Genomic DNA, 13,179 nt, shown 5'->3' with positions numbered 1-13,179 from the left:
GATAGTCAATTTGCTATTAAAGCAAATAAAGTGAGGATCGACAATCCCATCACGTTCTATGATTAAGAATGCGCCGTTTGAACAGACAAATAACATGTGAACATATGCTCTTTTCTTGCTTTCGGTGAATAGGTGAGGGGGAGGGGGGGAGAGAGGGGTCCCTTGACCGTCCGAGCAACGAAATAATATTCTTGTACCGATTTCTTCATATGACTCGGCCTTTGCTTTCGCCAACGGCCCAACAAAATTTAACCGGGTATATATGAGCATCATCCGGGGCCGACATTTTTTTTTCTTTACTATGACGCTTTATCCGGTATGCAGGTAAAAAAAACAACAAAAGCCCACACAGGACCAGCACAAACCCTCCGCTTCTGCCTTGCACTCTCTCACCTCGTGTGTCGTGTGACAGCACTGTTTACTCCAGAACGTCCCGCGTGTACTACATCGTTCGCAAGCCCGCTTGCTGCCAAATTGCGTGGTTGCATAATCGTGCACTTTGTCTTTCCTCCCCCGCAGAGGATATTCTGAACGAGGCTAACGTTATCGACAGTGCCACACCGCGTCCTCAGCCCCGGAGCCCAACCGAAGCTCTTAGAAAAACGCCCCCAACCGCTGCTCAGAGGTCGACCGAACAGCCGACGAGCACGGAAGTCAGCGGCGTCGGTTCTTCCATTCCGCCGCCGCCTCCTATGCCTCCGAGCGACTTCTGGTCAAAGCCTAAAGAAGTGTGGTTCAAACAGCAGATGCAGAAGCCCGGAGCTGGTGTCCTAGTTGCCCCCGTCTGTCAGCGAGACAGTGAGACGCAGACACACATTGCGGACTACGGTGCCCAAGTGACATCGCCTGTACAAGCCTTCAGCCCAACTTCTATGCTGCACGCGATGACACCCTTCGCGACTTACACTCGCCCGTTCGTCACTCCCACTGGAAACCAGGTGCTTCTACTCGACGACCGTTCGGTTCAGCTTCAGTCAGGGCCTCTGTACGCGATGCCCATATACGCGGGTGCCACGCCTACATCTACTTCCGATCGGCCCTTACCGCTGCCTCCACAGTCGGCGACCGGAGTATTTCCAGCGACTCCCGCCGTACTTGTAGCTCGGGACGACGACCGCTTCGCCAAGAAGGTGCCGATGGAGTCCAAGTCCACCTCGACGGACGGTTACTTCGCCCCGACTTCGAGCCCCGCACCGGCGGCTTCCGGAACGACGGGTGGTGGCGACACCAAGAGCCTGCTCGACGAAGTCGAGAAGAAACTGGAGCAGGACAGGAAGCCTCCAGACGAAAGCCGGCCGCGAACGGTGACCCCCGCCGCTGGAGGAGGAGGAGTGTCCAAGATCACCACGGTTGAGACGATGACCATCATGGAGACGCTAGAGTCCACGACGGTGTCGAGGCGCGCCATCGACGAGACGTCCCTCAAGTCGATTTGCGGTCGCTCTGGGAAAGAGGACGTCTTGTCGGGCCTCTCCGACTCCCCGATTCCTTTTGCCGACGACGATGACGTCATGGAAGAGCTCGGATTCTCGTCACGGGTCGAGTCGAGGTCCGCGTCCCGGGCTGAAGAAAAGAGCGAAGTTCTGAGCGACGAGAAGGTCACTATGTACTCGTCGACGAGGAAGCATTCAGTGCCCCGTACAGAACCGAAGGAAACGGTCCAATTGAGGGACGTCAAATCGCCGCCACTTTCGAAGCAGGTTAATGGTGAGCACGCTACGCCAAAGCCGGCTTCGCCGCCTCGTGTTCCGTCACCGCAGCAAGCCGTCACGCCACTCCGAGCCACGACGCCTCCGCTTTCGTCGGCGAAGGGTACCTTGATGAACGGCCATCGCAGTCCACCTCGTAGTCCGCCTTATAGTCCACCTCTGGAGACGTCCTTTGACGTTGTGGACAGGGGTTTTCACACCGAGCCGCTCAAGAAGAAAGTCCCGAACGGGGTGACCGTCTTGTCCAGCTCCAAGGGGGAGTCCGTCACTTCCAAGTTCCAGAGGCCGTCATGCATCAGTCCTTCGAGCTCTACAGTTACGACAGGTAAGCACTCGTTTTCCAGTGTGCCACACAGTATATAGCATTGGCGTAGCCAGTGGAGGGGGAGGGGGATCGGGGGTTTGACACCTACCCCCCAAAATTCGGCAATTTTGCATCTGTATATATAAACGCACACATACAAACGCACGCATGAACGTACAAAAGTATAGTTGACCCCTCCCCTTCGAAAAAAATTCTGGCTACGCCCCTGGTGTATAGCACAGTTCATTGCTAAAAGGAAAGATCTAAATAGGAGGAAGAAGCTCAGGGGAAGTTGGAAGCTTGAAGATTGAAGAAATGAAAATACATGAACACGAGATGTCGCTGGAGCCGACGTTTCGACAAGTCCGCTCGTCGAAACGTCGTCTCCAGCGACAGCCCGTGTTCACGAATTTTCAAGGGTTAAGATTATAACCTGTACTTCTTCAACGTTTAGCGGAACAAAATGCATGAAGCTATTAGCGCACAAGATAGGGCCAACCAAATACTCAACGAGCGCTGATATACTACACTTTTTAATAATGATTGCTGGAGTTTAACATCCCAAAACCACGATCTGATTGTGAGGGACGCCGTAATGCAGGGCCCCGGAAATTTCGACCACCTGGGGTTCTTTAACGTACACCTAAATATAAGCACACGGGCCTCGAGCATTTTCGCCTCCATCGAAAATGCGGCCGCCAAGGGCGGGATTCGATGCCGTGGCTTTCGGGTCAGCAACCGAGCACCATAACCACTAGAACACCGTGACGGGTATACTACTTTTTTTTTAGAAACGGTTGTAGGTCAGTGCTCGTGTGTCTCATGTATCTGTTTTGTCCTCGTCTAGTGTGCTAGAAACTTCATTATTCTCTCACGAACATGTCCGAAGATTCATCTTAGGAAACAAAATGGCAAATTTGACGCGGTGGACGAACATCCATTCACTAAAGGTAATTTCGCAATGCCATCATTGTGAATTTGGTTTTTAATCTGAGCTGTAGTAATAATGATGTGATCAGCAGGGAACTATAGTGTACATCGGAGCCATCTCACAATAGCTTCACGTTCTGTTGTCAAAGCAATTTCTTTACAGCACTGAACTCTGAATAAAGTTGCTACCACCACCACTGGCGTAGCTAATGGGGGTGGGGAGGAGAGGAATTATCGCCCCACGCCCTCCGAAATTTTGCAATTTTACATAAACGCACGCATGAACGTGCATATAGTATGGTTGAAACCCCTACCCCCCCCCCCCCCCCATCCCCGAAAAAATTTCAGGCTTAGTTCTTTCATCCATCCATTCACCCCTGCTGTACAGTCACACCACTGCCAATTTTTCATGCAGCGATCAGTAGCTTTTTTTTAATTGCTCTAAATGGAATTGTACATAAGAAATAAGAAAAAAAAGGTCTTCTTGCTTCCCCCGCAGAAAAAGAAAAAAGGAGCACTTGCGACCTTGTGGAATACGAGCTTCGGCTAGGACCAATAGTGCAGAACCGTATCTTCAGAATACACGAGAAACGCACGAATGCTCTCAATACATAAAATAGTATAATTATGCAATGTATGCTTACTTTTCTCGCACGTCCGCTGCCAGGTCCAGACGGAACGCTCAGGGGCGCCCACGCAAGAACCGCGGCTCAAACTCTCGCCGCTGCCACGAAGGAATATTGCAACGGTGACGTCCGGCGACCTCTGGGACCTTTCAAGGCTACCAAGTCCATGAGCGACTCCAACCTAGGTGCGAGGATGAGACCCACGAAGAGACCCACGGCATCGCAGGCCACGCAGACTCCGAACGGCGTGCTTCCGACTTTCGAGAGGCGAGGCGAGAGCGGCTTCGGAGGCCGAGCCATGGGCGTGCAGACGGATGACAGGATCGAGTCGTTCCTTCGAGACACGCTGCGCAGCTCGACCAAGGAGGTGGAGTTCGTCACCAAGGTGGACAGCAGCCAGCCGTCCAAGACGCTCAGGAAGAAGGTCACCACCAAGATCCTGCGCGGCACCAGCGGCAAGGCTGGGGGCGTGCGGGAGATCATCGAGGAGATCTACGGTGAGCGGAAATCGGGCGAACTTGTTGATCGGCGTAGCGATCGGCTTAATGTGCAGCGTAGACTCACGTACACACATGAAGAAACTCAGGTGAGCAATAGACACATGCGAACACTGAAATCAATACATTTACACAGACAGGCAAAGAGCGAGAAACGACGCAGGCGTACTCTCGTTGTGAAATCGTCTAAGGGAACGCGAAAGCGCCTCTTACGTATTCCTGTGCTCATATAATCTGCTGCACCTTATCGAAGCATGCAGTGAAGCTTAATTCAATGATACGTTGTACTGTCGGAATTATTTTCCCACGCAATGGTTTTGAGATAAGCTATCCAGTTTTTTTAGAATGGACTTAACTGTGGAAATTAGTGAAATTCAACTCAGTGATGTAGCACGAAATATTTGCTCACAGAAGCGTCACAGCACAAGCTCATCATGTAGCTTTGAAAATAAAGAAAAGTACAGCATTTGCAGCCGGGACACATTTATGTACATCTAGGACGTTCAGTATCAATCAATCAATCAATCAATCAATCAATCAATCAATCAATCAATCAATCAATCAATCAATCAATCAATCAATCAATCTAAATTGATGTCAAGAAATTCGTGTACAAACCATTTAATCAGTAAAATTGACCCCGACATGCAGACCAGTCGTCGGTGGTGGTCCGTCCCAGCCCCGCAGTGAAGAACGTGACACGTAGCGTGCAACAGACCAGCGACGGCCAGAAGTACCTAACCACGGTCATCACGGAGGCGCCGCCCACGGGACGCTCGAGAAGGAACCGGAGGAGGGGATTCGTAAGTTTGGATCCTAAAATATGGCGGCAATCGCGTATTTGCGGCTCCCGCAATTTAATTTGGCGCTCACAGTAACAAAAAAAAAAAAAATTAGCGCGGTTTGCACTAAGTCGCACAAGGCTGGGTGTCACAGCAGAGCTGCTGGGCACGTTTCTTCTTCACTCGTTAACCATCTGGCCAGAATTCTTGGGCGGTGATTGAGCGCGTGCCGGTTCATGATGATGATGATGTTTTATCTGTTATTCAAGATAACCGTTGGGAAGCGATCAAAGAATTTTCTTCCTGAAATATATCGAACCCTCTGACACCTTTTTCATTTAGCTTGCGGAAAACTTTCTTCACGCTCTTCATGAGACATTCATCACGCTTTTTACGCTTTTGTAACAGACAAATAGTATTTTTCGTAGTGTGTAGCATAGTATGCAACCAGACATGGTGGGACTCGTTTCCTGTCATTGTCAGGTTTCCGCGCTGCGTGTTTTCGACAAGTACATTACAGAAAAAAATGAGGAAGTCCGCCTCGGTGGTATAGTGGGTATACGGTGTTCGGTCGCTGACAGGAATGTCGCGGGTTCGACCCCGGCCTCCGCGGTCGCATTTCGGTGGAGGCGAAATGCCAGAGGCCCATGTACTTTTCGATGTCAGAACACTGGATGGTCGAAATTTCCGGAGCCCTCCACTGAGGCGTGCCTCATAATCATGTCGGGGTTTTGGCACGTAAAACCCCAGATATCATATAATAAAAAGGAGGACAGGTGATACTTGGTTTGCACTTGTAAACTTTGTTCGTACGTGTTCACTGATATCGCGAATTCAAGATATCTGTAGCTGGATCACTTTAGATACCATTTGAATGAATTTAGTTTAGCGACATTAAACTTTGTCCCCTTCTTCTTGTTCTTCCTAACAGGGCGATCCGGACACGCACATCATCATGGTATGACGTCTTCTACGAGACAGCGTCACACGAGACTACAGTCAGCTCCCCCGCGCATCATGACTAAGTCATACATGTAGACATCTGAGGTGGCCATCGGAATGGAGCCAACCATGGCCGCGCGACCATGGGGCCCCCTGGCGGACTCTTGTTTCTGTTACCTCTGCTTTGCGAGAAAACTTTGGGAAGTGCTTTAGCGTTGACCTTTTCTGTCTCGTTTTTCAGCGTACGTGCCTTTAAAGCCACGTCTCAAGATCCAATACTGAACGGATAACACGCAAACGTCGTGTGAGTTTGCACACTGCTTAGCACTGGAGCGAAATAGCGCGGTTCTTACAAGCGGCGCTGTTCCTGTCATGCAACAGCCACTGCCAAGGGTGTGCGATGGTACCGACCAATGTTTCGATTTTAATTTCGTGATACCTCACATACTAGCGATTTTGGACGGACAGTATACTTATAAAATCTGCGATCTATGACACCTCCAGATATTGAGCAATGCTTTCAAGGCAGCTGTGTCAATGTACTTTGTACTTTTTTGGTGAGTTTAAACACCCCCTCCCCCATAGCTGTTTTATCTGCTAGTCTAGTGGATATTGCTAATGGGGGAAGGGGGGTAGCTGCTAATATGACAAAGGTCCCTGAAGGGGGCAAGGTATCCCTGAAGGAGCTAACTGTGGAGGTCAGCTCTCTGGCGTTCCAGGGGGTGCCGTGGGCGGCAGAGGGGTGGAGCTTAAGATTTCAGGGGGTTAGATACTCCCTTCCACCTCTGACGTCACCACTGTCCCTATTGCAGACTCCGCTTCTACAAATGAAAACTAGGAGGCGGTTGCCACCCGTGTACAAGCTGCAGCCAGAGCAATGAGCTTGAACTACGCGCCATCTTTTATATTAACGCGCGCAGTCTACGTCGATGTTCGGCAGGCGGCGTCGCAAGTTAGAGAAAAGGCTGGCTTTCTAGTCTGACCAGATTTCGACGTCTGGCTTGGCTAGAAAGTGTAGTAACCGTTTCCTTTCCGTTAAAAAGAAACTGAATACCGCCATAAGTCGGATGTGAGCAGATAGTTAACTTTCCGATTCGACTGGTAGTTTTTGTTTGCCAAAGCCTCCGTTCGCTGTTGCAAGGATGTCGCTCTAGTGAATCTCCTCGAAATCTTAAGTGACGCGCCCGATTTGGCCAGTTTTTTAAACTTTTGGTCGTAGAACAAACTGCTTGTTTCTTGATTTGTGTTCTTTGTCCGTCGTGTGGGTGTAGCCTATCACTGCCGACATCACGTTCAGAACTTTTTGTCTCTCGAATTGCACTACTAGCTGTGCTGTCTTATTAAGCCTTGCGTACCAAGCTATAAAATTAACTGGTTGTGGTTCGATGTCACGTACCTTCGTGAATTTCGTGAACCTAGTGTCGATACCTCTATTTTTCTAGCGCTTCAGTGATCCCGTTTGTAGCGTGTGAATTATGTTCTGTGTGTACATAGATGTAAATTATGATTATAGGATATAATATATGCCTGTTGTGTTTTTTTTTTCTTTCTTTCTAGATATAAAATACGCTCACTTCCTGATTATTTTTTCCCTTACATTCTTACCACACTCGTTGTCATTGTGCTGCGGAAAGCTGCTTAACCAGATCCTTTTCTCTTGCTGTAATACATCTGTAGAGCGCTCTCTTATAACTGCACGTTTTTGAAGCACTTCCTTCCTTCAGCAGAAATCAGAGGTGCGAACCGGAATGTTGGGTTGTCGGCGCCTTTCGTTACCAGCTTGTTCAAGGGCACAGAGAGGGGGGCTTCATCTCGCAGCTCTCGCTGCTCAGATGAAAGTACGAAGAAATAAAAGCCTTGTTCTATGTAGGAGCCCGATCGATGACTGGTTTCCTTATATTAGGGTAAAAGCCTTTCATGCTTCTACAAACGCGAAAAGTGACCGTCGGCTTCAGCGGCGTCAACGCGAGTGATGCAAAAGAAAAATCATGCGATGACGTCACTCTATAGCATCATCATGACGTCACAGGTCACCAAAACTTGTGCCAACATGACATCACTATGACGCAACATTACGTGACGGCACATGATGACGCCATCACGTGACACCTTCGCTTCGTCAAAGGTGAGCCCGATCACAGACGCACTGCACAACCACGTTGGGTGCGGAGAACTTTCCGGCGGGATCAGTACAATCGACTGAGAATAAAAAGAAGGTGGATTTCGCCTTCCAGTCGTCTTAGGCAAGTGCATAAGGGACTGTGTGAAATTATTAACTCCAGTTTAATTTTTATTTGCTTAAAACGAATATTCCACCATCTCGGATATTTCGTACTGAAATACCTGCGTAAGGCAATATGGTATGGCTAAACCACCACGGAGCATTTTTGAACTGAACTTGATGTACATAAAAGGAGGATGTTAAAAGTTGCAGTCTAGTGTCTGTCGGAAGCATATTTATGAGTCTAGAGACAGCACTTCTGTTAGACTGTTAAAACAATTACGCAGACACGCTGCACATATTGAAATCCTGGCAGTAACCGTCACAGGGAAAGAAAAACGGCATGCCAATTTCATTAATACTGCGACAGTGCTCCTGTAACGATAAACCTCTGTTGAAATAGGGTACACTATTAAAGTGCTATGTAGTACCACGGCCGCTCGATTCGAGCGGCCGTTTCAGAGCAGCAATCGAGAGGAGTGAGCCGTCCCGAATACGAGCAGGAATATTAATCTTACGACAGCGCTCCGCTACAAATTAAGGAGGACGAGGAGGAGGAAACTTTATTTTGACATTTCACCGACGATTACGATACTACCTAATGCGGATTCTGAGCGCAGCTTCGTGTTGAGGCAACGCCAACTCTGTTTGAAGTTTTGACTATCCGCAGTTATAGCAGTGTAACAATCGTTACATATTGCCACAGAAACTGCGCCAGCGCTCGAGTGCTACGCACACCACTCTGTGCATTGCAGGCGTCGTGAACCAAGCGAAACTCCGACAGCCCCATTACGACAAGTGAAGCCAGCCGCAGTGCACGTGCCAGCCCTGCATGCGCACAAGCTCCGACCGAGGGGCCAGTGCCCGTGACGGAGGAAGAAAGTGAGGCTAGAGGCCAGTGGCTCGTGATATCGATAGACTCGACGTTCACTTTCTTTTCGTCCTCATTGGCTCTATCGGTTGCGCCGACGCCAGCCAACAACGGCGATGCCGCTCAACGCAGGAACGGACGCCTAAGAGCTGCGCTCTAAAAAAAATTGTCAGGCGATCGTGGTTGGGCCTTCATTCCAGGGTTCCAATGGCGCGAGCGGCTTGCTGGGCTTGGTCGAGGAGAGCCAACTGGTTCTCCTTTCACTCGTCCGCAAGCAATGCCTCCGATTGCTTATTTAGCATGAGGAGTTGTGCCGTAGTATATGGGCTCGTAATATCTGGAGACCGTTCCGGGCACTCCCACGTGGCATATTGAAGCGAAGGTTTGTTTTCAGAACAAATGTTGAACTGTTTAGAGTACGATGTACTCTGTTATGGGACAGCATTCAGCTGTCCCGGCACATTTTGTAAAAGGCCAGGAAAAAGACGGGTGTACGCGCACCTTCTATAGACGGTTTCAAGATTGCGATAGCAGGGGCACGTGGTGTACCCCAAGAAACTTCCGGTCACCTCATTTATTATTCTGCAACACCGAAGCGTAAAGCGTTTTTTTAAGATTTGTCAGAGTAAGGGAATACTGTTTTTCCATTTTCACATAAAAGAAAGGCGCTTATAGTTAAAGACTAAATCTTTTAGTGTTGTGCGTAGCTTAGAAGAATATTTAATTCAAATATTTTGCTAGACATAGGGAGGAAAGTGTTGAAACTCTACGGGCTACTCGCCAAGGCTTTTGTTCCCCGCCAATCCTGCTAGCCTACGCCAGCGCAGGAAACCGGAAGCGGTCCAGGGCCTGTGTTAGTAAACAGTGAAACCGTCTATACGAGCATTCCACAAGCCAACTGTCCATGGAGCCCATTGTTGCGTTAACTGCAAGTATATCGTATTGTGAAAAGCCTGCGTGAAGGTTCTGGTTAAATTGGTAGTTTTGTCAGTGCGTCTAAATATTGTTTGGGCCAAACTTAAGATAAGCATGTAAAGCGAAAATAGTTTAAGCCCGCTTCATATCCTTTATACCAGCATCTTTCATCTTAAGATAATAAACCGAATGTTCTTGTGGAGGCTACCAAAACATCAATGTCACCACACCGAGAGACACGATGAGGGGAAAGAAATACAAGCACGTGCGGCACCAATAATGGAGGCAACAACACAGCGTCTAGAATGGTAATAGCGTCTCCCAGCTGCGCAACGCTGCGGCGCGGCGACTGCGGGCGCTGTATGAAGCTCTCCCACAGCGTTACGCGGGTTTCATGACCAGTATAAGACTGTTGGTAGACCCCGGTTATATTGACTCAATTTATAAGTGTTTAGTGTATAAGAGCTTCTAGCGCTTGTGTGCGTTGGTTCAATAAACTTTGTTTTGTGTGCAGGCTTTCGAACCTAGGGCCCCACACTTACAAGGCGTGCTTTTTACCGACTAGACTACCGTTGTTTGCTTCCTCTCTTTATCGCCTGTTTTTGACATGTCAGGTACAAAATATCAAACAGTGTACAATACTGTCATTTACTGAATTCGAGCGTATCAAAAGCGAGATGGCTTGCTCCATCGGAGCGACGATAGCGGCCCAGGCGGTCCCTGGAAGCAGGTTTTATTCCGCTAAGGACAAAGATTACCAGGTCATATTACGTTCTTTGCCGACAGGAATTATCGTATTCAACATGCTCATGGGCGGTAACTCGCGAGGCTCTGTTTCGAATCGAAGACTACATGGATGCGCTGGCCAAACTTGATGCGTTCTCCGACGTTGTTGCTTTGGGAAGTACTACCAGATGAGCCATGTGTGGGAAGTTACGCTGAAAAATTCCGAAGTATCGAGTAAGCCAGTGGCTGCTATGGACGTGAAAGACGATCCTTGTCTACCCATCACCCCAGACAACCAGAATATACGCACTCAAATTCATTTTCTGATGCAAGGCGTCACTGACGAAGATGAGCGCGTGGCATTTCTGCATTATGGGAGGGTGACCAAAGTCACGTGGGAGTCATGGCGAGCGTACGGCGTCACCGAGCAAGCGTCAGCAACACGGACGATGGCGATAAAGCTGTAGAGCCGCGTCAAAATTGACGATATTCCGCATCAGTTCAAGATTGCTGGTGCGATAGTCTTGGTCGTTTTGCCTGGTAGAGCGCCTCTATAGCTGTGCGTACGGTGCGAGAGTACATACATCCACCGAGACTGCCAAGTGCCACGGTGCAACCCGCGTCGCCGGTTCGGCCACAATGAGGCGCAGTGCACTAATTCACTTGCAACTTACGCCGCCGTGATCACGCCTGCTAATGATGACGACGTCGCAGAACACATTATGCACGAGGCCGACGCGGAGGAAACAGCCAAGGGGACAGGCAACAACCTCTCGGCGATGACAAAGCTAAATTCGCTTCCGGAAGATGGTCAGAATGACGTAAGCAAGGGGTACGCAGGTGAAAGTCCTCCCAGTGAGGGTAACGCTTCGGCCATTCCCGCGACTACAGAGGCAATGGACAATGCAGTCTCAAAAAAGGCATCGACGTGCTCCTAAGACACATTACCTATGCACTTATCGAGGACCGTGTCTACCAGTACGATCGTGAAGTGGTCTCACGAAGTCAGTAGCGCACGGACGATAATAACGAAGTCATTGCTGGCGGCGAACCACCGCCGAAGACAGCAGCGACGTGAAGGCTTCTTGATCGACCACGGCCAAACAGCCCGGCCGACCGGAGCGTTGCCGATGCGCCGCAAGCGCCATCGGGATGTATCGCTCAGAAGGACGCTGCCTTGAGCACATTGTGTTTTGTAAGGTAAGCGCCTTGCTCATACCGTCCCCTTTTTATTCAACCGTAAACCTCAATAAGACGCTTCGCGTCGCTGCTATAAACGTCGTAGGGCTCGCTGCAAAAAAGAAAACATAATCAGTTGCACCGATTAGTAGGTGAGCACGAACTAGATTTAGTAGCGGTGCAAGAAACAAAGGTTGATGGTGAAGCGGAGGCCGAGAGCATGGTGCGACAGTTTCTAGCTCGGTGTCATGCACCGGCTAGTCATGCATTCGGCACATCGGCTGGGTACCTGCTGTTTGTAAAGCAAGCACGCGACGTTAGGTAGTAAGAACCTGTAAGAACCGGCCGGATCGTGGCGTGTGATTTTGTTAGCATTAAGGGTGTGCGAATATCAAATTTTTCGAATACGAATCAAATACGAATATCCACCTTCGAATATCGAATATCAAAGGAAAAATGCCTCCACAGTAACAATATTTTATTTAACATGCAGCTGTTTGAAAAAAAGAAAAACATTAACAGCCTGACTGGCAACACAACATACACTGCTATCTCCAGAACACAATGCCCAGACTAGCACAATGCACATCGCAACACAAGCAGATATCACGACACAATGAAAGTAATGACTAAATGTTATCATGAAGAAATATGAGTTGCTCCACATGATCAGGCAGCAGGCGCTCCCTTCTAACCAGAGTGTCGGAACGGAGCGAAAACCGAAAACGAAAAACGAAAAACGAAAAAAACGATATTTTTGACCGGAACGAAAACGTAACCGAAACGTTATTTATTATTTCGTTCCGGAGTGAAACCGAAATTTTTTCAATCGTTTTTCGGTTCACGAGAAAACTTCGCAGTCCGGAACAATTGAGCTCATGCAGTGTGAGTATATCTCAGGGTATAGTATTAGCGCGTACCTCAGACAGGAAATCCGAAGCAAAGATATGTTGAAATTGTGCGAAAAACGAGAACAGTGGCAACCAGAGATGTTCATATTAACGCAAGTGGACTTTTGCGTGCCTGTCAAGCAGGCCAAAATGGAGAGGGCATTGCCGGCGCTGAAGTTTGTTACAGCAAAAGCTGTTATGAGATCACAACAGCCGATTTTGGCTCCATAGTTGTCCGCAGCTGCCGGTGTACGTGACCGCTATCGCGTGGTATAAGAAAAAATTAAATGAAAAACAAATTTCTAGGATCCACGCCCTCTGCGTGGCACTCGGGTCTTCCACCACATGTGTCACGCTGGTGCTTATAACTCCATCGCAAAAATACTCTACACAGGCGTCATGTCGGGCAAGGAATCGCGTTAACATATGTAATATAGCGTGGCAGAAGAGTAAAATAACAACCAGTCATCACACAATGCTAATAGCGCAAAGAGTGTGTGGTTTAATGCTTCCCACCAGTGTTGCGGAGTTACCACTCCGGAATTGGAATGACTCCGGAATCTTCAACATTTTCGCGACCCCGCAAT

The 13,179-nt window shown here is 48.9% G+C and overlaps 1 protein-coding gene across 4 annotated transcripts in view; it reads left to right on the top strand.

Annotated features, from left to right (window-relative positions):
* The window catches only part of LOC119389553 (serine/arginine repetitive matrix protein 2), a 167,834-nt gene extending 160,172 nt beyond the window's left edge, over positions 1-7,662 (top strand). For all 4 annotated transcript variants that reach the window (XM_037656868.1, XM_049414463.1, XM_049414461.1 and 1 more), the window contains 4 exons: positions 520-2,034; positions 3,611-4,066; positions 4,718-4,869; positions 5,780-7,662. In XM_037656868.1, the coding sequence (XP_037512796.1) occupies positions 520-2,034; positions 3,611-4,066; positions 4,718-4,869; positions 5,780-5,812 (2,156 nt within the window). In that variant the 3' untranslated portion in view covers positions 5,813-7,662. The remainder of the gene's footprint in view (positions 1-519; positions 2,035-3,610; positions 4,067-4,717; positions 4,870-5,779) is intronic.
* Positions 7,663-13,179: the final 5,517 nt, after the last annotated feature.

The sequence above is a fragment of the Rhipicephalus sanguineus genome, chromosome 4 (assembly GCF_013339695.2).
Source record: "Rhipicephalus sanguineus isolate Rsan-2018 chromosome 4, BIME_Rsan_1.4, whole genome shotgun sequence".
NCBI lineage: Eukaryota > Metazoa > Arthropoda > Arachnida > Ixodida > Ixodidae > Rhipicephalus > Rhipicephalus sanguineus.
The sequence above is the reverse complement of the archived record's forward strand: the minus strand, read 5'-3'. Positions and strand labels throughout refer to the sequence as shown.